Source organism: Drosophila grimshawi, unplaced genomic scaffold (genome assembly GCF_018153295.1).
Source record: "Drosophila grimshawi isolate 15287-2541.00 unplaced genomic scaffold, ASM1815329v1 contig_311, whole genome shotgun sequence".
NCBI classification, from domain to species: Eukaryota; Metazoa; Arthropoda; class Insecta; order Diptera; family Drosophilidae; genus Drosophila; species Drosophila grimshawi.
This window is the reverse complement of record NW_025063098.1, coordinates 5,759,110-5,783,550: the sequence shown is the minus strand read 5'-3', so window position 1 is coordinate 5,783,550 and position 24,441 is coordinate 5,759,110. Positions and strand designations below refer to the sequence as shown.

At 42.4% G+C, this 24,441-nt stretch overlaps 3 protein-coding genes across 6 annotated transcripts; 1 reads left to right on the top strand and 2 right to left on the bottom strand.

The window, feature by feature from the left end:
• The first annotated feature begins 977 nt into the window (after window positions 1-977).
• On the top strand, window positions 978-4,093 carry LOC6563076 (transcriptional adapter 2B). 2 transcript variants are annotated; one of them, XM_032737773.2, is made up of 4 exons: window positions 978-1,172; window positions 1,445-2,317; window positions 2,579-2,728; window positions 2,797-2,985. In XM_032737773.2, the coding sequence occupies exons 1-4, from the start codon at window positions 1,059-1,061 to the stop codon at window positions 2,911-2,913; spliced, it is 1,254 nt and encodes a 417-aa protein (XP_032593664.1). In that variant the 5' UTR covers window positions 978-1,058; the 3' UTR covers window positions 2,914-2,985. The 2 variants fall into 2 exon arrangements, with proteins under 2 accessions (XP_032593664.1, XP_001990268.1); XM_001990232.3 differs by having other exon boundaries at window positions 1,016-1,172; window positions 2,649-2,728; window positions 2,797-4,093.
• Window positions 4,094-4,151: 58 nt separating this feature from the next.
• LOC6563077 (DNA polymerase iota) lies at window positions 4,152-8,028 on the bottom strand. 3 transcript variants are annotated; one of them, XM_032737771.2, is made up of 3 exons: window positions 7,938-8,028; window positions 5,823-6,787; window positions 4,152-5,609 (listed from the first exon to the last, which is right to left on the bottom strand). In XM_032737771.2, exons 2-3 carry the CDS (start codon window positions 6,777-6,779, stop codon window positions 4,290-4,292), a joined length of 2,277 nt encoding a protein of 758 aa, XP_032593662.1. In that variant the 5' UTR covers window positions 6,780-6,787; window positions 7,938-8,028; the 3' UTR covers window positions 4,152-4,289. The 3 variants fall into 3 exon arrangements, with proteins under 3 accessions (XP_032593662.1, XP_032593663.1, XP_043071189.1); XM_032737772.2 differs by having other exon boundaries at window positions 7,561-8,011; XM_043215254.1 differs by lacking the exon at window positions 7,938-8,028 and adding an exon at window positions 7,845-7,864.
• Window positions 8,029-18,340: 10,312 nt separating this feature from the next.
• LOC6563078 (leucine-rich repeat-containing G-protein coupled receptor 5) lies at window positions 18,341-20,291 on the bottom strand. The gene is made up of 2 exons (XM_001990234.3): window positions 18,575-20,291; window positions 18,341-18,479 (listed from the first exon to the last, which is right to left on the bottom strand). The coding sequence occupies exons 1-2, from the start codon at window positions 20,228-20,230 to the stop codon at window positions 18,465-18,467; spliced, it is 1,671 nt and encodes a 556-aa protein (XP_001990270.2). The 5' UTR covers window positions 20,231-20,291; the 3' UTR covers window positions 18,341-18,464.
• Between the last annotated feature and the right edge of the window lie 4,150 nt (window positions 20,292-24,441).

Below are 24,441 nucleotides of genomic sequence, written 5' to 3'. Positions count from 1 at the left end.
TAATGCAAATTCTAGCCGTGTGCTCTCCACAGAAAGGCGCGCGACTCTCAACACGAATTTGGAGCTCAAAATAGACTTATTTAGATGATTTTTAGGTATTCGAATTGAAGTGTTTTGTATGTGTGCGTTTTTAAAACGCAGCTGTACAATGACTTGCCATAAGAATTATGTTAAAGTTCTCATATTGTTTTTACTGTGTAAAACTTTACTTTTATTATTTATATATTGTTTTGTTTTTTGGTTAAAGCAAACTAGCAACAATAACCACAAATGCCATGCAACAAAAAAAAACTAGTCCTCATCGTCCTGAAAAAAAACCTTTTACCAAAGCGGCTGCTGCTCGGAAGGACACAGCAATATTATAAACATATTCAACGTATAAAACTAATCGATAATAATCAACTTTAATATAACCTTATCTTAGCAAGCTTCATTGTAATTCCTACAAATGTTAAAGGCCCAGCGCAATTCATTTTTAAGATTTAAGTCTCAGTATATCATTCAACGCATTTTTTGCATTGCATTAATTAATTGCTTTTTAATCGTTAATTGATTTCGATAATTTTGTAAGTGTTCGTTCCCGCAACCACCGCTGTATTTATATTCAGCCAATTGATTACAAGTTTTTAAGTTTATGCTTAAGCGTATCACTGACTAATCGGTATTTATGTATACATTTATTTATGTATTAATTATGTATTTCGTTGGTTTCGGTTTTGATATTATGCAAAAATTTTCTCGTATTTTAGTTTTATATATTATTTTTGTGATATTAGCGTAACAAATTGATTACAACAAAAAGGCAAAACTCGAATTAAACTTTTGAAATTTAATAAATATATTATATTGTATCCAAGAAAATATTTAATATCAATTTCAATTGGAGCGCGCATGTCAACCTTTTACTGCTGCGTTGGTCACACAGCCAAACTTTGCTGTCGCTTTCTATATGTGGCCGGTCTGGCAACTTTGTTCTTGGGTCAAGATGGCGGCTGTCGCATAGAGCGTTTTTCGCATATAAAATTTATAAGGAAGAAAAACGCAAATTGAATGTCAAAATGACTACAATTGCGGATTTGTTCACCAAATACAATTGCACAAATTGCCAGGACGATATCCAAGGCATACGTGTACATTGTGCCGAGTGCGAAAATTTCGATCTCTGCTTACAAGTAAGTATAAGAACTTGTATTCGCATGCAAGTGTGTGTGAGCGTGTAAATGTGTGTGTGTGCCTGTATAGCACCACACCTAATACGCACACACACACACACACACAGGCACATGGCGAATAACTGCTGGTATAAGTGCTGACGCATCTAAAACTGTACATATAGCCGGGTGATTTCACAATGTTGTTTTCAAACAGCTGTTTTCTGTGTACGCAGCAAATATCTATGGCTATGTATGCATGTGTGTATATATTTCTGTGTATTACTTTTTAGTGCTTTGCGACTGGCGCTGAGATTGGCGCCCATCAAAACAATCATGCATATCAGTTTATGGACACCGGCACTGCAATATTGAGCGTATTCCGTGGCAAGGGTGCGTGGACGGCACGTGAAGAGATTCGCTTGCTGGACGCTATCGAGCAATATGGCTTCGGAAATTGGGAGGACATCAGCAAGCATATTGAAACTAAGTCAGCCGAGGATGCCAAGGAAGAGTATGTAAATAAGTTTGTCAACGGCACCATTGGCAAGAAAACTTGGGAGCCGGCACAGACGCAGAGGCCAACGCTCGTCGATCACACAGAAGATGATACGGGGCCATTGGGCGCCAATGCGCTTGCCCGCCTGCCACCCCTCGAGATAAGTAGTGAGGAGGCGCTGCAATTGGGCTACATGCCCAATCGGGATAGTTTTGAGCGTGAATACGATCCCACAGCCGAACAGTTGATCTCGACGATAACATTTAGCTCCGATGATGTGGAAGTCGATGTCATGTTAAAGCTGGCTCACGTTGACATTTATATGCGCCGATTGCGTGAGCGTGCAAGGCGGAAACGAATGGTGCGCGATTATCAATTGGTATCGAATTTTTTTCGCAATCGCAACTATGCCTTGCATCCGGGTCTGAGCAAAGAGCAGAAAGAGTTCCGTGATCGCTTTCGTGTCTTTGCCCAGTTCTACTCCAGCAACGAGTATGAACGGCTGCTTGGCTCGTTGGAGCGCGAGAAGGAGCTGCGTATTAGACAATCGGAGCTGTATCGCTATCGCTACAATGGCATCACCAAAATAGATGACTGTCGTCACTTTGAGCAGCACGCCGCAATGGCCACACATCGTCCCACGGGACCCTATGGGCATGGCAAGACCGTAAGTGTTCCATGTTACTTAGTATTTTTGTTTTTTTTTTTTACCCGATTTGTGAATGCATGGCGAGTTGAATATCGTGTCTGCTAGAGCTGGAAAACTCTTCGAAAGGGTCAACGGTTTGAAGGTTGATCATTGCCCTTGGTTGGTTTTCCGGTTCTATGTTCAGCTATGTAATCTAGAAGAAGATGAATCAAAGAATCGCAGCGCAATGAAATGAAAAACAACTTCCACTTGTCTCTTGTCTACTTTCACGATATTCAGCTCCTTTGTATTATCAACGCGCCCAACTCGCAGCGTTTGAATGGTTGTATAAGACAATGTTTAACCACAGGACAACACACAGCCCTACAGTGGAAGTCTTCGGCCGCTAAGCTCTTCCTTGCACTCCCCTCAGGCGAACCCCAGAAAGGCGTAAGTTTGATTTTTTGTTACTTTGGAGTGAATTTGATCAAATTTAATTGACGTCGATGTTTTCATAGCGAACCGTTAAGCGGCGCCGAGGCAAGTTCAAGTTCAATCGCACCAAGAAGCATGCACCACATCGGCGACCCGATCTCCTCCGGCGCATTATTGCCCAACAGAAGTTACTTGGATAGCTATCGGACATCGTCGGCAGCTACGACAACGATGCTGCCGACGACAATGGCGTCGGGGATGGCGACGGCAACGACGACGTCGATGGGAATGGGGATGGGACTGGGACTGGGAATGGGGATGGGCATGGACATGGGCATGGGAGTGGGCATGACGGTGGACTCGGCAATGACAGCGACGGGAGCGACTTCCACGGCTACGACGACGTTAGCGAACCAGGCGAACCTGCCACAGTCGACAGCAGCAGCAGCAGCAGCAGTGAAGGGCAACCAACAACTTCAGCAGCTGCTGCCAGGCGTCGTCAAGTCGGAGCTGCAACTAAGCGAGGCCGCCGCCGCCGCCGGCAGCCTTAGTTTGCCATTAGATGAGCAGACGGAGAAACAGCATCATAGCATGAGCTTTATACTGCGCACCCAGCTGGACGAACTGAAGCGACTGCCAGAGCCGCTGGGCAGCAATTTGCTCAGTCACAATGAGATGGATGTGTGCAAGAAGCATAATATAACGCCCACAACATATTTATCCTTAAAGACGGTCTGCCTGAGCGGTGCTCCATCTCTGGGCAGTCCCATGGAAATCTCGCTGCGCAAGTTCTTCATCAGTTGCGGCTGGCTGAGCCAATAAACAGGATGATATCGTTGTTATTATTATGTTTTTTTGCCGTTTGCGTTACACACTCCAAAAAGAAAACGCGATTTCCTGCATCAAAGACTTTAATCTTTATTTTAATTTATAGTTATATAGGTAAAATGTATGATAATAGATCGCCCTAAACAATTTTGTATACTGTTTTGTACAGCTAATTTCGTTGTTGCCATCATTTCAGGAAGGTAAACTACAAAACTTCAATTTGTATGTATTTCAATTTCACTTGTATCAAGTCAGGATGACACACAAAATTTTTATTTCCAGCGTGTATTAAAACCCCCAAATTCAGTTCGGGAAAACATGAAAATTGTTTACTTAATATAATTAAAATTTTCTTTTTAAACGAATGTACACTATATATGTAAAATGTGAGGGAAAGAAGAGAGCTCATTCAAAGTTCAAATCCAGATCATTTGTACGGTTCGCGTATGCTTAAGTAGGGCATGGGGCATCTAAACAATTGTATGTAGCCGCCAAAACGTATGTGAGTATTTAATGAAGTGTATATGAATCAATAAATGTAGTGAATAATAATACAACAGCGATTTCCTCAACTTAAATGGATTGCATACATGCTAATATACCATAAACCTACAAAAATATATGTAATATGTATGTGTGTATCTGCTATATGTATGTTTTCTGTGTGTAAAAATGTATCGATTTTAAACTCAAATTAGGCTAGGCAACGTTGAACGCTGCATTTCGTGCAGCAACATCTGCGACGACATCACTTGTTCCTCAGGAAATAACGGTATAGGGTATTCTTTTGTGTGCCATTGTTGCTGGTGGTGCTGGTGGATGTATTGCTGCTGCTGACACCACTGCTGCTGGTGGCGGTTGCCTGCTCTACCACATTGGCAGCTGCCACCACCAGCGAACTGCGCCACGAGGCAATCAATTCGTTCTGCAGTTCAACGGGCAGCTCCTGGAATACCTGCGCATCCACACCGGCGGGGCAGGCAATGTGCGAGAGTGAATCACCGGTGGCGGCCTCTGTGCTCGCCGCACTCATCACACTGGGCGCTGGGGAGGCCACCTGTAGTGCTGGCACAATGGTGGGCGTGGTCGGCGCACTGGCCGTATCATCCATGGGCGAGGGCAGTGGTGATGAGGCCGTCGAACTGGCATTGGAGCTGATGCGACTGGCCGTGCGCGTGGGTATGAAACGAAGGCTGCCATCGATGCGATTCAGCAGCGTGTTGGGCGGCTGAACGGTGCGAAAGCGTGGCGCTGATGCGGCTGATGCAGCTGCACCTGTTGCTCCGGATGTGGACGGTGTTGTGCAGGCGGCAATTGGACTCATGGGGAAATCCTTTTCGCTGTCGCGTGAATTGAGTCGCAGATCGCATACACGCAGTTTGCTGGGCGAGGCCACATCGGCGGCCGTGTCCGCCACGTCGACAGCCAAGCGACTGCGCTTGGAGACCAGGACACGACCAATGCGACTCTTCTTTGGGGATGGCTCTACTTCCGTTTCGGAGAAATCACTAAAGTCCGAATTGGTGGCCGCCGATTCGGAGCCATTGTCCAGCAGCATGGGCACCGGTGACGCAGTCGTCGCACGGCGTCTATAAAACTGATCACTTGGCTTGAATGTGGTCGGGGAGGAGCGAAAAGCGGCTTCATCGCCGCTCGTTGTCGTCGTGCCACTGTCCGACGTGGGACTGGTGAGACTCGTATTTGTGAGTGATGTGATCGATTGGACCTCCAGATCGGCCTTCTTAATGAGAAAGTTCGCAATCGATGAGGAGCCCACTTTGCGTTCCTGAAACTTGGAAAAGGCCAAGCCAATCAGTGTGATGTTGAACGGTTTGCTCAGATCCACAATGCGCTCAAACAGACGCATTATGATCTTGAGCAGCTTGTCCAAAGCACCATCCGCCAGCTGCACCTTACAGACGCCCGTCTCGCCGGCGCACACCGATGTCCGGAACAGGGAGGGCAGAATGTTGGCCTGCTTCGTCTCGCGGTGACTACTCTTTTTCTGCATATCGAATTTGCGGAGCACCACCTTAATGGCAATGGGTATGCGTCCGTCTTCAGCCACCTGTTGAGAGAAAGTAAAATGATAAAAAGTCTGTGATTGGAAACGATTGGATAACGTTTTAAATAAGTTCCTTTCCTAAAAAAAGGAAATTCGTTTTTACTTTTAAAGTTTGTTAAAAATACAAATTGTAAAATCTGTTTTTTTTTATAAAAGTAAAACATTAAATACGAAGGAATATAAATAAATATAAAGAATGTTGAGCTTTCAGCTTACCTGCTCCATGAGTCGCTTGAGCAGCATGCGGAACTTGTCCGTGACATCCGTGTGCACCGAGATGGTCTTGCAGGCATCCTCGACGCTGATGGACTTCGGTTTGCCTGTCACCCGCACCGAACTGGCATCCCGGCCCAGCGCCAAATCGCGCAGCTTGGTGGCCGTCTCAAAGCCGAACTTCTTGCGCATGAATTCCATGTCGCACTGCTGCAATTGCTCCACGCTGACAACGCCCGCTTCCAGCAGCAGTGTTTGCGTCTTCTGGCCAATGCCCGTGATGCTATGCAAACCGCCCAGCTCCCGCATGAATTGCTCCGCATAGGTGGACACCAGCACCGTCTGCTGATTGGGCTTGTGGCGACTGCCGACGAGTTTGGCCAACAGTTTATTGTACGCAATGCCCGCACAACAGGTGATGCCCAGCCGCAGATGCAGCTCGTCGCGAATCTCCTGCGCAATGCGAGTGCCAATGGCGAGGCGCTGGGCACAGCCACAGCTGCAGGCAGTCAACGGAGTGCCGTCCGCCGGATAAACGTGTCCAATCGCTGGCTTTCTCTGTGCATCAGCGGCATGCGCCTGCCGCAAATCCACCAGCGCCGTCACATCCATGTAGTTCTCATCGAAGCCGAGCTTCTCCACGTCGGGCGTGTAGTTCAGCAACAGATCGAAGATTTTTTGTGACATCAGGCGATACGGGACCAAATCCTCACCAAGCACCAACACAAGATCGGGGCACAGGATTTGGGCTTCCGTCACAAGCATCAGCTTGGTAACGCCCCGCGCCCGCGCCACATAGTTGCAGGTGACCACAAAGTTCTTTTGCTGCACGGCCAGCGGGCGGGTGCGCAACGTGGGATCCCGCAACTCCTCCACCTGGGCATAGTAGTAGTCCATGTCCAGGTGTATTATCGTGCGCTGATGTGGCTCGCTCTTATTTAGCACGCTGGCGAAATCCATCTTGGCGCCTGCCAATAACAAAACAAAGAAAACAAAGCTGAGTATTTATTGCAAATATTTCTACTGCAATTTCACAAATTCCTAACAAATGTTCATTTCAAGCTGCCGAAGATTAGATGCTTTATTCATATACATTTTTCAAAGATTTTAAGAGGCTCTGACTCGGAAAAGACGATCGCAATTGCTCAGATTATTGCAAGTATTTAGATAATTCCAATGTCAACTTTATATATATATATACTTTTTTTATAACGGTGACTGTGATAACAAAAGTTAAAGTTTTATCGCGACCAGTTTAGTTCTTCTGTTCAGATCAGTAATAAAAATATATATTAATAAATATATATATTAATAAATATATATATATCATAAATATATACTTTTTGCACAAGGAGTTGTTACACTAAAAGAAATACCGTCCAGCCGCAAGGGGGTGGGGGGGTGATTTATCACAGCAAAGCAGATCAATGGCAATTATAAAAAAAAAAAACCCGCCGGCTGCACGCAAATCCGCCCGTGACCTTTGAAAAGAACAAAAAAGAAAAAAAAACTAGTGCGGACGCGTCGACTTTATTTCGTCACTGAGCGCTGAGCTGAACAAGCATCGAAGCAGCGCGCGAAACAAAGAGAGAGCGAGCGAGAAGGGGAGAGCTCTCTCTCGCACACGTCTCTAGGCCAGGGGGTGGCGGGCGCAGTTTTTTGTTTGTCTGCGTGAGCAGAGATTATATTATGGTTGGTGTATTTTTTTTTCTTAGCGCGGGGTTTGCCTTGACTTACGTACGATGAGAAATTTTGTAGCTGCTGTTGCTTGGTTCGCGCGCCCCTCACATTGCCGCCCACGTCCACAACAACGTAGCCGACTTTCTAATTAAGCAAGCGAATGCGAAAGATGTACAGTGCACCGGCAGATTGTTTAGTTCGTCAACAATATTGCTGCACATATTGAGCTATTGATACATTGACTACATTCAGTTTGGGGCAGACAGAATGATGACGCACAAATTAAACGGCAAACGAGAGAAAATTGTCGTTCAATTGTTGTTAATCGCTGTTCACGCAACTCACAATTTACCGTTCTGCACGCACACAACACACACACACAATTTATGCATCGCATTTTGTTGTGCTAGCTTGCACATTTGGTATACATTTATTTACCTTTTAATAAACTAAAATCTAATCACTGTGCAACGCATCCACAACAAAACACTTAAAGCTGTATCGAATTGTTTCCGAATGTATTTGCTGCTGCAAGTGCTATCGAGTGATTGCAAATATATCAATTATTTTAATCGATGTTTGAAGTCTTTGCCGATAGTTTGTTGATGTGGCCACTTGACAACTTTTTTCTTTTTTTAGATCTGGCAGCACTGTAACTGCGCATGACGTCACTGTTGCCACAGGCCGTTAAATATTTGAAATGCTGCTGCGCCTATGAAAGTTAATTTTACAAAATATTATCTGCCGCTCAGCATCAGCATGCAAGCAAGCTCATTTATTGTTAATACAACAACGATTTTGTGCTTTAATGATATTCATGAGTTTCGTTTCATTATATTTAACATGATGAAGGCGCATTATGGCGGCTATTTCGGTCAACGCCGAATATGTGGCATAAAACAATGTTGCCACAAGTGGGTGGGCAACGCTCAACGCTCAACGCTCAATGCTTGGGGGCAGCTCTGGTCACGCGCGATGGCGATGTAACAATATGGAGCAGCTTTATGGCTGTTGTTGTTTGTTGTTGTATTGCCTGTGGTGCCGTATGAAATGCGCTTGGAATTTGCCCCAAACAGGCAGCAACAACAACAACAACAACAACTCGATCTCAAACTCCAACTTGAATGTTATGCAGGTTTTTGCCTGCCTTCCTTTGCCGTCCTCGTCCTCGTTTAAGTCTTCGTCCTGTGCGCCTTGTGATAATCGCCCTTTGCTGCTTGACAGGCAAACAATGCTGTGAATTTGATTAAAATCAGGCTGCGTGTGCGTCGCAGTTGTTGTTGTTGTTGCTGTTGTTGCTGTTGCTGTTTTTGTTGCTATTGTTGCTGCCTTTTGGCTGCTACATTTGCTTGATTTTGTGATTTTCTTATTGAAATCTTGTTTGCCACAGCAAGCAATCGAGCCGTGCCGCGGGCGATGCGTTGCACTAATTGTGAAACGCCATAAAAGGCGCGTCCACAGTTCGCCAGCTGCCCAACAGATTTTACTCTTGACCACAAATTAGAAAACTGCAAAATACTATTAAAGAAATTAACAATAAGTTGATCAAATGTGATCATTAAAATGTCATATTTAAATTTAGCATTATTCCAAAGTTAAACATGATAAAAGTCAATTATAGAATTATACAGCCAAATTTGGTAAGTGTTTTTTAATCAATAAAGTCAAAGCTTGAAAATATTCATATTGTCAACTTTGTAATAACGAAATAATAACGAAATTATTATATAAAATTACCAAACAAAAAGCTGGTCAGATCATTAAAAAGTCATATTTAAATGTAACAATATTCAAAAGTACAATCAATTAAAAAAAGTCGATTATATTCCACAGTAATCCAATCAAATCATAGCTGTAATATTTTCATGTTAATAATATTGTCAATTTTGTAAATACCTACTTTAAACAATAACGAAATTATTATATAAACATAGCAAATTATAAATCTGTAAAATGTGATCATTAAAAAGTCACATTTAAATTTAAAATTATGCCAAAGTGATAAACATGATAAATGTCAATTATATAATTAATTATTTAAACGGAATGCGGTAAGTGTTTTTTAATCAATAAAGTCACAGTTGTAAAATGTTCATATTAACAATATTGTCAACTTTATATATAAAACTAACAAACTATAAATTGCGAAAATGCGATCATTAAAATGATCATATTTTAATGGAACAATATTCCAATCAAAACAATCCATTAAAATAGTTGATTAGGTCGCAGTTGCAATTTGTTTATGTTAATCATATTCTGAAGTTTGTAAAAACAAAAACACTTTTACAAACTGGAGCTGGAAGCAAAACTGGCGAACCCAAACTTTGCTTGGCAAATTAACAATGTGAAATAAAAATAACAAAAAATAACAAAGCTAATTAGTTTCAACTGAGGGGTTATTTAAACGAATCGCAATCATAATTAGCTGCATACATATATAAATATAAATATATATATATATTTGTATATATATATATGTGTGTTAAGTGTGGTCAAACTTTAAGCAGGATCAGCCACACGGCGAAACGAAAAAACGGATGTTCTTGCGCGGCTCCGGCTCCAGCTCCGGCAGCCGGTGCTTTTCTCTTCTTTTTGTTTTTTTTTTTTGGGTGGTGTGTGAAAATCGTACCGAGCTGCGTGTGTGTGTGTGTGTGTGTGTGCGCGCGGGGCAGCAAAATGTTAATAAATCTTATTTTTATCATTTGGCTATAAATACTGAATTTTTAGCTCCGGCCATGCTCAATTTATGACCATTATTTATGTCGGAAAAGCGAAAACCTCAAACATGTTGCCACAGTTTTTGCGCCGTTGCCGTTGCCGTTTGCCATTTGGCCATTTGGCCATTGCTGCTGCTGCTCCTGCTGCTGCTGCTGCTCCTTTCATGGCCTGCATTGTGCATCCATTTTGTTGACCAAAGAAAAGATACACAAACATATTATTGCAATTTTCCAGTTGCTCCGCCCACGCGCTACGTGAAAGAATACAAAAAAAGAAATAAAAAAAAATATGAAAAATTGCATTACACCTTAATAAACACCTCACCTGGCAGAGTAACAATAGCAACAACCACAGCAACAACAACAGCAACAACCACAGCAACAACTGCGCCAACATCAGCGCTGTTGTATCTAAAATCGTTGCTGCTGCAGCTGCAGCAATGTGCCCTGCAGTGGCCATAATGAAGATTGTCTGAGGTTTAAGTGGACGCACGTTTGTTGCAGCTTGTCCTGCCTCGTTTTTGCTGCCTGGCTCCAACTTGGCTTGGAGATGGATGGGGCTCTCAGGTAACTGATCGCGATCATTTAGGCGCTCATCTGGCATAAAATTGTTAGAAACGCCCCGTGTGTAGGCCATACTGCTGCTGCTGCTGCCCCGCGGGGTTGGAGGGGGTATGCCTTGCCTTGGCTTTCCTCCTCCTCCTCCTCGTCCTTACCTCCCCTTTGACCATCATACGCCCACTTGTTCTGAGGCCCCCCTCGGGCCGCATAACGTTTTTGCCCTTAAATTAATAAATTAATGCGATCGTGCACAGCGCACAGCTCCGTCCAACAACAAATCCACAACCAGCAATCCGCAATCCACATGACCAGCCAGCAATGAGCAAAGAGAGAGCAAAGCGCTTGACTGCATTTTTCAAAAATCTTAATAAAAACTCGCCGTTTAAGTTCATCAAAAGCTCAATGGAGATTTTGTCATAAATTTGTGTGCAGTTAGCAATTGGCAGACGAGGGCACCAAAGCGTCTTATATACCCTATACTCATTACATATGATTCGAAGGGTATTATAAGATTTACCCATAAACTTGGCAACTATTAATGAGGAAGCCCAGCTAAGTTTATATATAGCTTTCTTGATCTGTGTTGATATCTATTAATATCAGTGAGTCTTCTTAAATCCAGTTTAAAATTAATAAATTTTCATTTAAACTTACTTTTTTTTATTATTATATCGAAATTAAATATTAAATAAAAAATTGTATTTTGAAATTAAAGTTTAGAGAATTATGGAGGCATCAAAGATGATTCTAAGTGGCTCATTCCAGCATAGCCAGACTCAATCTAAGAATATATTCTTAGTTTCAGTTTGGAGGGTATCTAGCTAGTCGCTCACTCCCGACTAGATCACACTTAATTGTTGTTGTTCATCGTGTTGTTGTTGTCGTCATCGTCGTTGTCGTGATCTTAAGGTGGGTGTTGCTAAGTGCCCGATGCTGCAGACGCAATGGCTGGCCAGGTTGAGGCTGAGCATGGCTTGGTTTTGGTTTTTGGATTTGGTTTTGGTCTTGGTTGCGGTTTACTGTGGTCTGGGTTTGGGTCTGTTTTGGGTTCGCGTAACCAGTCTGCCATTTTTTTCGCCACAGCCACAGCCACAGCTTGCCCCGACTCCTCCCTGCATCATTAACGCGCGTTGCAGCCAAAAGGCAATTGCAAACAGCAACAACAAAGAAATAATTGCACATGGCAACAGCAACAACAATAACAACAACAACCACAACAAGGCTATAGTTGATGCCGTTCCCTCGTTGGGTCCATCGTTTCGGCCGGGTCGCCGTTGTGTGTTGCTCTGTTAATTTTACAGCCATGTCTGATATTGCTAAATGGCTGTGAGTGGATTCGTTTAAGCACCAATTTTATTACCAACAAGCATCACGTTGCATCTGCATCAATTCGGGCTCCATTCCATTCCACAAGCTGGTTGCTGCAAGTGCTTCAGCTTCAGCTCCAACCTCGGCGAAGTGAGATCCAATCAGATGCAATCCTTTTGCATTGGCCTCGCCAGTTGTTGCAACGACAACAACAGCAACAACATGGGCAACAACATGGGCAACAACCAGCTTGCTGCCCATTATAAGAGCGGGCCTGACCACAGTTGTTGTTGTGATTTTTGCGCCTATTTTGCATTTGGCAGGGGATTGGCTGCTCACTAAAAGAAACAACGCCCCCCTGCAGCTGCCATTAATCGTTAATCATCCTTCGCATTGCACTCCAAATATTTACAACTAATACATTTTTTGTAATTTTCAATGTGATTAAATCAAAATATATATTTTAACTTTATTAATTATGGATATATTTGTATGCTTTATTCATTTTTCTTAAACAGACTTGCACTGATAAAATATTTGGCTTATGGAATATTGTATAAAAAACTTATTTGCCTAGCTAGAAATGACAAGAAATGATTAGACCTTACCCAAAAAGGGAAATCATATGCTTGTCACATTTGGACCAAAAATTGTTCAGATCGAACTACTATATCATATATTCAGGGTCTGTCATAGTCGATCCTTTTTGTTTTGTATTTATTTTTTCATATATTATATTAAAAGCTAAAAATTACCAATTTTATTTCTTTTAAGCAGAACCTAATTTTTCCAGCAATATTTCTGGGATCGTATTCACTTAAGATATCTGAACTGAATCAAAATTATTACTGGTCTTCCTTGCTGTTGCCTGGGATCACTGTCAAAAACTTGAAGTTATTTCGATACTTGAACTTTGATCGCGTACTGAGTCTTCTGGCGCTTAGGTTCAGGACGCCACTTGTGGGATATCTGATATTCTCTCCCGATGCAACCCACTGAATGGTAACAAATTAGAGCACATTGTTCGGCTTAGGCACTTCTGGTGGCGTCGCATTGTCTCGGGTTACAGTTGCAGGGCAGCCTCTGTTGCAATTGCCCTTAAAGTCCTTGGCAAGGACCGCCCGCGTTGGTTATTTATTCTGTTTTTTTTTGTGTTTCGTAAAGCGAGTCACGTGCCACAATGACGACACTTCTGACATATCCGGCAGACCACACGCCGTCCTCATTCTCATTCTCATACTCATCCTCATCCTCATCCTCATCGTTCTCGTGCTCGTCGTCGTCCTCGTGATTGTTACCACCCCCAAATGGTTGTGCTGAGCTGCGGGCAAGTGTCAAGGCGAAAAATTAGCGCATCACGTGCATCTGTGCCGCAATATCCTTTAACTGGCTGCTTTTGCCATTCTCATCCTTATCGCTAACGATTTCGTTTAATATGTTAATCTGTGCCGACAGCGTCGCTCTCGCTATGATTCCCTCTTCACCCTTCACTCCTCACCCTGCCCGCTGCCCGTTTTCCCTGCTCTGTTCATTAGCTGGCAACAATAAAGATATTATTATTGGAGCACTCTCCGTTGGTAGTCCATAAAAGTAGTCATAGTCATGTCCTGTCGTCCACTTAATGGCTGCCACTTTTGGGAATGTTTTAAAAAAAAAACCAAAAGTATAAAAAAGGAAAGAAATCAAATAAAAATCAACGAGAAAGGCTTTAAATACCCATATCGCTTAAGTGACTGGGAAGCTATCGAAACGCATTAACTGGGAAAAATACTAATTAGCGTCATATCTCTATAGCCGTCTCTCTCTCTCTCTCTCTCTCTCTCTGTCGCTCTTGCATTGTGTGTCTGCATTTAATGCTTGTGTTAATTACCTTTTGCATGGAGATTTTCACTCGTTCACTTTGAATTTTATGGCATTTCTGTGGAAAACCGCGTGAAAAGTTCTCAAGTGGACAAATTAACGTGTGTTTTCCAATAGCCGGAGAATCCGTCGCAGCTGATACAGTCAGTAACCAAAGCCGTTTATATACTCTATGGCTATTAAAGGTACCAATGTGTGTAACAGTCAAAGTAAGGCATTCCGATGTAGATGTACATTAAATTAAATTCTTGATCACCAGTAACAGTCAACACACTTTACTGCATCCGTGGGACAAGGGACAAAGGACAACCAGACAGACTTAAATTTCAGATCAGTCCTTGTCCAACCAACTCAGAGAGACAACTTTGAGTTTGAATTGAAGGATAGGATATGAATGCTGTAAGGTTTTTATTATTATATAACAATTATATTTAAACATTAATCAACCTATTGAAAGGCTATAAAACATTGATTTGAAAAGGTATGAATTAATAATAGCAGTGAATTAAAAATGTATAACATAAACATAGAATTGGTTTTAGCAGATAATAAACAATATTAAATATTACACATGTAGAAAATGTCATTTAACAATTATGATTATTGAATATTATAATATTATCTTATTGATTTAAAATTTAAAATTAAGAATAATATAATCCAAATTGTATATGTAACTAAATCAAATATTAGTTTTACTATAAATAATAATAATAAAACTACCATTAAAATCCGAGTTTTACAGGGCATCTCCCAGTCAAGCACTTGTCCGCTACATCAATGATATTTGATTCTTTTTATAATTTTTAATGTGTTTTTTTTTTCTCACACTACAAACATTTATTTTTTGTATTGTCCTTTTTGCTGGCAAGTCAATCAAAGCAAGCAAAACTGCTCGATAGCATATTGTTGCAGTCACTCCAATCGCTTTCCCATAGCACGCCCGGCGCAACGGATACACCCGTAAGGCTGCTTAGCCCGGGTGCTGGGTGGAGGGTGGCTTGTGGCTGGTGGCTGTTGGCGCACTTGCAACCCCGCTTTGCAGCATCCTGGACAACAGCAGGAGCTAAGCGGATATTCATTACACGAACCGCACGCCGGCACGCGCTGCCGCTTTGACAGTAGCTCGGCCCATTGCCCCCCAACCCCGTTCATATTTAGGACGCTCGTCCTTGGGTGAGCTTACACTTTACATATGTCACTGATATCCCCGTGGGAGTGTTTGCCGCCTTGACTTTTGAGTGCAGCCAAAGTCGCAAAAGTCAGCCCGCTGATCCTGTTTGCTGTAAATAATGCGATTAACGTGCGCCGTGCGCAGCGCCTGCAAATCCTGCTTTTGGGGGGGCGGGGGGAGGGTTGGGCCGCTAATGAGACAGCGACGCTTTGACGCACTGCCTGCGAGACGCTCGCAAGGATTAGTGCTACAAATTTGCGCCTAAGCATGGTGTGAAATATGAGCGAGAATGAAATGAAAAATTATTGATACTTGTGTGCCAGTGTGGGTTGTGGGGGGTAAGAGTAACTTGTGTGGTTAACATTGTCTTTCCACTGGGTTGGCTAGACCATTAAAGTGTCTTTAATGCTTGGTTGCCCCACTGCCACATCTACCCCCAAAAAACTCAAGACTTATGCCGCTCACTGATTTGGAAATAATTCTATAAATTTGCGCCGCTGCGACTGCCAAAAAGTGCACAAAATAATCGCATTAATGGAGCCTCAGCCACGTGTGAGTTGACTAACTGACTAACCGTCTGACTGACTGACTGACTGAGTGGCTGACTGACTGACTGAGTGACTGACTGAGGTCGCAACGTGTCATTGTCGTGTTTGGGTAAGAGGCTGGGAAGTGCCCGCGGCTGCTGTTGCACTTTGTCTTTGGGGCGTGTCTCGTAAAACGCTTGGAAAATCCCATTTTCCAGCCCAAGCCAAAGCCAAGTGTGCGAAAATTTGATAAACTCCGACAAGAAATAAAAAGCACAAAAAAAAAAAAACGCTTCATGATTTATGAAACGAGCATAAAGTGCTAAATGAAAACAAAAAAGAAAAAAAAATATAAAAAAAAATAAAACACGTAATACGAAAATAAAGAAAAACCATTCAATAAAAAATCCAAGTAAAAATTGACTAAATACAAAACATGACAGACGGCGTGCGAGTATTAATAATGCGTTCAGGCCAACGGCGGCGGCGGCGGCGGCGGCGGTTTCAGGATTTGGCTCTGAATTGTGTGATTGTCGGTCGCGGCGGTTTGTTGTTGCCTGCTGCCTTCTTTTTATAAAGTGCAAAAAACGTTGCACTCTTTTTCACATTCACATTCGATAAAAATCGCATAATCATAAATTTACACTTTGCACAGCCTCCGTGGCAACGCCCACCCCGAAAACGGCGAAAAGGGGTGAGTCGTTGCCTGGCTATGGCTATGGTGGATTGAGGGAGTTGGCAGGGGGGAAGAGGTGTGGTAGCAGTGTGGAGGGGGTGTGTGTGTGTGTGTGTCTTCTCTACTGGCACGCAATAAATGCTCTGTGAACTGGACGCGTGAACGATTGGTAAATTGTTGCGGTGCCCCGTTGAATATCTTTGCAACGTTTGCTGTTGCTCTGCTGTTGCGCGTTGCTTGTGGCACAATTGCAAAAAAAAAAAAAAAAACGTTGCAATCGCTGCCTTTCGATTTTATTTCTTCTGCTTACAAATCGTTGAAGTATTTTTCATAAAAACAAAAGCCGCGCGCGCTTTACTTTTTAAACGCCCACAAGAAACACTCTGGTGTGAAGTTATTTAATTGCGGATTGCGTTCAAAAACGCTAGTAAAACGCTGGCAAAACGCGCCGCAACTGTCTCCATCTCTCTCTTAAATATACACACTTATCACACTGACCAATCAAGTATGTGTGTCTGTGCCTGTGTGTGTGTGTGTTTGTGAAGAGTTGGAGGCATTGCATAATTAATGAGCTGCAAATAATTTGCATATTTCTAATTTAATCGAAATGATTTCACAGCATAAACAAAAACAATAAATCCAAATTGAATATGCAGTAAATGCAGCCAAAGCAACAACAACAACAATTACAACAACTACAACTACAACAACTACAACAAATGCAAGGCCGCAACGCTTCCATGGCTATGCCCCAAACACACACCACACTCGACTCCTACTCCTACCCAGTGTGCCCTGTGCTATGTGTGCATGTCGCTGCAACATTATAAATAAATCAAAATACAATTTCTCAGAAATTGCGATGCCATATCAAAATCTTGAGTGCGAGTGCGAGTGCTGGCAAACCGAACTCGCTACCCGAACCCGACCTAAACATGTTCACAATTTCCACCCAAAACATGTCGTAGGCAAATCTGGCCAATAGGCAGGGGGCTGGGCCAAGACAGGGGCGGCGAGGGGTGGGTGTCAAGAGTGTCGCGCAAGTGCAGGCAACTCCATGGAACGAACGGAGGCGGAAAAGTCGTTGTTCAGGTTGTTCCTGTTGGATGTTGTCGTTATTGGTCAGGCAGAGGCAACCACGCTGCAGTGGTGCAGTGGCTGCCAGGCAACCACCAGCACCAAAAGACAGTATCACCAGTACCAGTCACATGTTGCTCACACGACTGGTCCTCCTGGTCCTCCTGTGTGCATGCCGTGCAATTATTTTGAACTTAAATTCGTATTTTGTACGAATCTTGTAAATGCATCTTGTCTGTTCGACTGCCGGGGCCACATTTCATATGCAAACCTACAACTAGATGCCAATATGCAACAACAACAACGACGACAACATCAACAACAACAACAATGTTAGCAGACAACGAAAACTAGCGCTAAATTGTCAGCAATTGTCGTTTAACTCTTTTGCAGCTTTAAGTCCTCAGCAACATATTGCAATTGCCAACTGTCAGCAACATGTGGCTGCAATAAAGTTTATATACTCTACGAGGAAGCGTCACAGATTACACAAATCATAACGCAGTGGATATAATGGACTTGATAATGTAAATACATCATTTATAAATTTTACTGGTGGTTTGTATGACTTCAAAGCTGATTATTTTTCTGATTTTGTTTTTTATTCATAGCATAATAATTCTAAAAAATTTGCTGTTTCTATAAAAATCAACCAAAGTTTTAAAATTAAAATAAGTCAAAAATATTTTTCATGCTGTGGTTGTCAGAATTCTACAATTTTGTAATTTAATTTTCTAAAGTAATATTTTTAAGCACACAAGAAAAACATGAATAGAGAGTCAAAATATTATTTTGTAAAATATTTGCAATTTAAAAAATATAAGAAATCTAATAAAAAATCTTATTTGCTGATTAATTGTATTTGTTGAATAAATGTATTTTATATTTAAATCACAATACTTTTCATTCTTAATACATTTTTATTTTATTTTTTTGCTTGTCATTTTTTGACTAGTTTATAATTTTCGAAAATTATTTTTAAGATTTATCTCACGTTAGCCAATTGCTTTCTATATAAGATTTCTCTGAGTGTATGCTAGTTGATTCTCATTGCTATCACAATTATGCACTTGAGCTCTGTTAAGTGGGGGAAAAAAACGTATAAGAAAATAATAAACAAAAACAAAAAGAAAATAAAAGAAAAAATAATAGTTGCATATGTCAATTCATACTTCGGAGTCTTCCTCATTGAGGCGCCTCGCTCTGGCATTGGCACCAGTCACAACATCTGGTTGTCTGCCCATGAGCCACTGTTGCATACGCCCCAACCAGCCTTCCTCCTTCAGGATGTTATAGAGCTGCATAATCAATATGCAAAACACCACAAGCAGCGTTACCATCGCCAATACATCCCGTGTCGTCCAATACGGATGAATACCACCGACACCCGTTGGCGTACAAGTTTGTGCCGCATTCACTGGCTCATCCGACATGGATTTGGTGTCCATGCTGTGGACCGGTCGGCGCAGGCAGTTGACGGGCAAGTGAATGCCACGATCACTCATATAGATGAGCATATTGTGCATGAGGGTATAGCCCAACTCATTGTCGCAGATGCCCAGCTCCTGGAGTCGCGGATGCTGCCGATGGAAGAGTTCGTAATCGAACTCATGCAGTCTATTGCTCTCCATATGCAGACTTTGTAAGCTGGGCAGGGCTGCAAAGTTGTCTGCACTCACGGAGAGCAGGTGATTGTAGGAGATGTCCAGCTGTAGAAGATGCCCTGGCAGCAGCGACGAATCCGGCGGCAGACTTAGCAGCTGATTGTGTGCAAGATTCAAGTCGGTGAGACTGGGCAACAGCAGGCTGAGCGTACTGGAGTTGCCACCCACACTGGACAATGAATCGATATTGTTCTTGGACAGATCCAAGCGCTGCAGATTCCACATACCGTCGAGCAGCTCTGCCGTCGCATTCACATTCAGCTGATTCTGGTGCAGGTCAAGTTCGATGACAGCGCTCTTATCGCCAATGTGCAGCTGCGTCATCGCATTTCTGCCCGCCTGAAGATTGATAACGCCGCCATCGATGATTAGACGGCTGACAGCGCTGCCCTCTAGCATCAACCTCTGAGCACCATGTAGATGCAGCTGCTCCAACTGCCTGCAATTGCTCAGATCGAGCAGGCGCAGATTGCTCCTTGGTGCCAAGCAACTGGGTTCAAATTGTTTGAGTTGATTGCCATTAAGCAACAGTGTCTGGAGTTTGCTATTCTTAGAAAATGTCTCCGGATTGATCTGACTAATCTCATTATCGCTCAGATCGAGATTTAAGAGATTTGGGAGGGGCTCAAAGGCGCCCGCCACTAGTTGAATGATGCCATTACCCTGCAGCCCCAACAATTTGAGCTTGGACAGACCCTTAAACGCCTCAGCTTGCAACACTAGAATGCCATTGTGATCCAGTTGGAGCACCTCCAGCTGTTGCAGCGCCACAAACTGTTGCTCCCTTAATCGCGAGATGTGATTACGTGGCAGAATCAATTGTGTCAGTTGCGGCGTCGCCTGGAAGTCTTCCTTATACAGATGATAGACACTGCAGTTCTGAATTATGAGAATGCGCAGATTGGGCGCCAAACGCAGTAGCTCCAAGGGAAGGGCACGCATCTGACAGTTGCCCAGCAACAGCTCCTCTAGCTGACTCACCTGGCCAGCCGAGTAGCGAAGTGGACGCTGATAGTTGCTTTGCAGCCCCCACAAACTGCACGATGCACTTGGGCAACTGGCGCTCAGATTTAGACGCTCATTGCTGTCGTAAATGGGCGACGCCAGCAACCACTGTATTCCTAGTAGCAACAGTTGTAGCTGCAGTAGACATTTCGTTTGCATGACTATTTAGTCGATATTATATATTATTTCTAGCTTAATTTAATATGATTTTCGACCGACGCTTGAAACCGCGCTAAATGCACTAAAAATCACGATCGCCTTCATTCCGTCGACGGCTGCTGCGGGCTTATCGCCTCCCTCTGTTCCAGAGAGTTGGACAAAGGGACGGGTTTGGGTGTATTTCTTTATATGCTTGCCCAGATAAGCCTCACAGCGAGCGTGTGTAATATTTTTATTATGTTCCCTCTGGGAAGCTCAAATCTCATGTCAGCAACAATGTTTGCTCAGCATTTGTGTTTTCTTGATTAAAACAACTGGACAACATTGCCATTAAATATTCTCTGACAGATAGTTGCCACTAATAAAAACAAAATAATACATTTTGAGTCATAATAGAAAAATTACTGAATACAAATAAGAGTACTATAAAAATATAAAACACTGCACAACATAAAAAATATTTATGCCAATTATTGCTGCAATAAGTATTGCTTTGTGTTACATTTAAAGAAATATACTAAATATTTTTTGTATGTTATTTTTATAAACTACAATTGTTCTAAGTGCAGCAACAATGAGTATAAACAATGAGTATAAACATGCAAAACTCTACACTTGTTGCAATTCACTAAAGCTTTACAAATGTTGATAACATTAACTTGAATAATTTAACCATAAATCTGCGCATATGCGATCTTGAATGGGTCAGCAAGATTATGAATTATATCACGATTTGATTGACTTGCCCATATGCCCACATATGTATATGTATATGTATGTGCCACCGCTGACTCGGAATCGGAGACGGAGTCGGAGTCGGGGCGCAACTTAGAAGCCATCATAATTTAAACATGAGTGTTGGCTGCCACTGCGCGCGGCTAACAATGAGGCGACTTCAGAGCTGTGGCTGCTGTTGAGGAACAAATGCATTCAACACTGCGCTACAAGCTTCGACCCGGGTCGCCTGGCGTTATCAGCATCAGCGATGCAGATTAATCGGCGCTGATAAGCCCCATTGCCCCGTGAGTGTCTGTCTCTCTGTCTGTCTGTCTGTCCGTCTGCCTGTCTGCCTGTCTGTGCGTCGATCTGTCCCTTTGCCTGCTGGATGTGAATGTGAACGTGGATTGGACGATGACGAGCAGCGCTTATGACGAGCCACAATGATGAGGATGATGATCGACGGTAGCGTTGCGTTGACGTTGACTGCGTGCGGGTTTTGGGTACTACAACAATGCTCAAACACACAATAACATATGTGTAGTGCATACATATATATATATATATATATATATATATATATATATATATTCATGAGTGCCTTTGCCTCATACTCATATTCTATGTTTTGTCTTGTGGTTGCTGTGGTTATCCCTTTTTGGTGGAAGGTGTGCCTGCGTTATGCGAAATATGCGTGGAGTTGTCGAATATCGATCGCTCTGACCGATCTGCTGCTTTTTCTGCTGCTGCTGCTGATGTTATATGGCTGTTGATGTTGCTTCAACGCATTCATTGCCCAAAGTGGTTTAGATTAAGGGCTTTAGTTTAGTATTTTGGCAACAAATGGGGCGTTATTTGCTCAGCGAAACGTGCGTCTGGTTTGGCTTTCTCTATATACATATATATATATATATACATATAAATATAGTCAACCGATCGATCTGGACATCGGTCGCTGCACCTTGTTGACCTCTGCCTCATCGTCCTCAATCGTTTGTTCTTCATTCTACTCTAAAGACGTGGTCGTTGTCGTCTTCGTTGCTTTTGTATTTATTTTATTTTTTTTATATATTTTTTTTTTTTGTTTTTTGGTTGAACATCTGTCGATCTTGTATGGCGATAATTTGAATTGAGTTTTCTCTGTTTGCGATCCTCCAGTTCTCACTCTGCCTTCCCCCTCGCTTGGCATGTCACGTGTGGTGGTTTTATCTCTTTCTTCGTTTTTTTTTTTTTTGTTTCTTTTAGTATTTTGGTGTATATGTTAATAATAGAGACGCAAATTCACTGGTTAATTTTTGCTCCAATGCGGGTCAGCAATAGTTGCTAGGGTTGCCCACATAATTATTGTATAATGGCTGCTAATCAAAGTTCAGAGCTTTCTCACTGCTCCCAAGGCATTTAAAGCGTCTTAAATTGTCGCCTTTCAGGTGCTTGCAGCAGCAGCAGCAGTAGCAGCAGCAGCAGCAGCAGCAGCCAAATTCAATGTATACCTTAAACCTACAAAGCGCATTCGCATCCACGTTGCACGTTCAAGTCGTTTTCTCGCAATTAACGCGAAATTCTACGAATTGTTTAATTAGAACTCCAGCTATATCCACAGCTCCAGCTCCAGCTCCAGCTCCAGCTCCAGCACGTTTGCTGTGCGCTGCATAATCTTTTTTGTAAACATGAAACTCGCGCCATTATATCTGAACGCTTCCAGCGTTCGGCATCGGGGTCAGGGAAGGGGGCTCTTACATGTTTCATGGTGCACTGCGCTCTGTGGCTACGTTTTAAATTTAAAATCTGTGAATTTGAAGCAGTTAATCGAGTAACGTTGTCTGCAGTTGGCTGCAGCTTCAGTTCTGTTCACCATCCTCAACTTTGTTTTTTAACTTTAACTTCAGCTTCAGCTTCAGCTCCTGCTTAGGTGTTGCCTGCTTTTGTTGTTTTCTGTTTTCTGTTCTCTGTTTTTGTTGTGGCTGATTTCGTTGGCCGATTAAATCATTAAATATTCCGATTGTGTAGCGTTATAATGAAATGTTTTTAACGCTTGTCTGATTTGAAATTATGCAGGGAATTAAAGGATCTCGCGTATTTGCACAGACACACAACGAACTCTTTTTCTTTTTTTCTTATGTGGAAATCGCTGAAATCGTGTTTGATAGGCAAACTGAGAAAATGTGTGAGGCATGTTTATTCAATATTTGTATTTATTCATTTGTGCAAAAATAATTGGTTAATATCTAATGTGTGTTTTTTATATTTATTAGTTTAGCTATTTATTTAATTATGTGTGCATAAAATGATTGAAACCCATATTTGATGCCTTTCAAAAACATATATGTGGAAAAGTGGGCTTCAAATATTAATTTACCTTCAAATTGTCTATAATTTTAAATATTTATTTAGCTTGTAAATTTAAGGATATTGAATAATATTTCATTTGTGCCACCAGGACGTATGTGTAACATGCGACAGCTGCCGCATCTGCCGCAGACTGACATAACTAAATGAAAAGCTAGAGAATAACATGTGGAAAAATCGGAAAATAGATTTGATTGAACTTTATTTTATTTGAGCACAATCGCTGATGCATAATTAATTAAAATGCTGCGTTTTGTTTTTTGTATTTGTCTGATGTGGTTGTTGTATTTTGTATTGTTTGGCGTTTACTCCTCACAACACGCCCCAAAACGCTTGCCGATTGTTGTAGTTATGGTTGTTGTTGCTGTTGTTGCTGTTGTTGGTTGGTTGGTTGGTTTGCTCGCCTTATCTTGTAAATTGAATTATGAAATCGTCAACTTGAAACTGAACTGAATGCAGCCAAAGCGAGCCTTGTCTGCTGCTCCTTTTAGCCCATAGACTGGCAATCAGTTAAGAGAGCATGACGACGCAGCAGCAGCAGCAACAACAATAACAACAACAACAGCAACAACAAGAACAACAAGAACAAGCAGTTGCCCGCGCGTTACGCCAATGACCAATGACAGAAGGCGGCGTGTTGCCCTTTCCCATTCTACCCTCTCCCCATCTCACTTCTCACTGCCTTTGAATCCGATTCAGAATCTGTGCATGTGAGTGAGAGAGTAAACAAAACGAGCGTTTAACATAATCATATCATATCGTTGTAGGCATCACATCGCTGCTGCTGCTGCTGCTGCTGCTGCTGTCGAGCAGAAACCACTTAAGTTGCCTGGACAGGCCGCAGGATGACTGCCATTTGCATATGTACGTATATATGTATGTATGTATGTATATATGATTATCAGTGGCTGTCCCAGTATAACTACCAATCCCATTCCAAAAACCCATTCCCTTGGCACTGCGTTTGTTTGTTTGCTTGCACGAGTGAACAGAGTTTAGAAGTTTATCTCAGTCATTGCTATATTTTTGTTGGGCTGCTTTTGATTTTTCATATTTTTGGAAAAAGAAAATGTGAAAAACGCTTTGGGACTCTAATCGGGACGACATCATCTCGATCTGTTTTGAGCAACTGGACACTCGCTTTGTTA

Excerpts from the sequence above, each read along its gene's own strand:
- LOC6563076 (XM_001990232.3), top strand. The coding sequence starts at position 1,059 with ATGACTACAATTGCGGATTTGTTCACCAAATACAATTGCACAAATTGC. Across the intron at positions 1,173-1,444 it reads ATTTCGATCTCTGCTTACAA|TGCTTTGCGACTGGCGCTGA; the intron begins GTAAGTATAAGA and ends ATTACTTTTTAG. Across the intron at positions 2,729-2,796 it reads CAGGCGAACCCCAGAAAGGC|CGAACCGTTAAGCGGCGCCG; the intron begins GTAAGTTTGATT and ends ATGTTTTCATAG.
- LOC6563077 (XM_032737771.2), bottom strand. The coding sequence starts at position 6,779 with ATGGATTTCGCCAGCGTGCTAAATAAGAGCGAGCCACATCAGCGCACG. Across the intron at positions 5,610-5,822 it reads TCAAGCGACTCATGGAGCAG|GTGGCTGAAGACGGACGCAT; the intron begins GTAAGCTGAAAG and ends TTCTCTCAACAG.
- LOC6563078 (XM_001990234.3), bottom strand. The coding sequence starts at position 20,230 with ATGCAAACGAAATGTCTACTGCAGCTACAACTGTTGCTACTAGGAATA.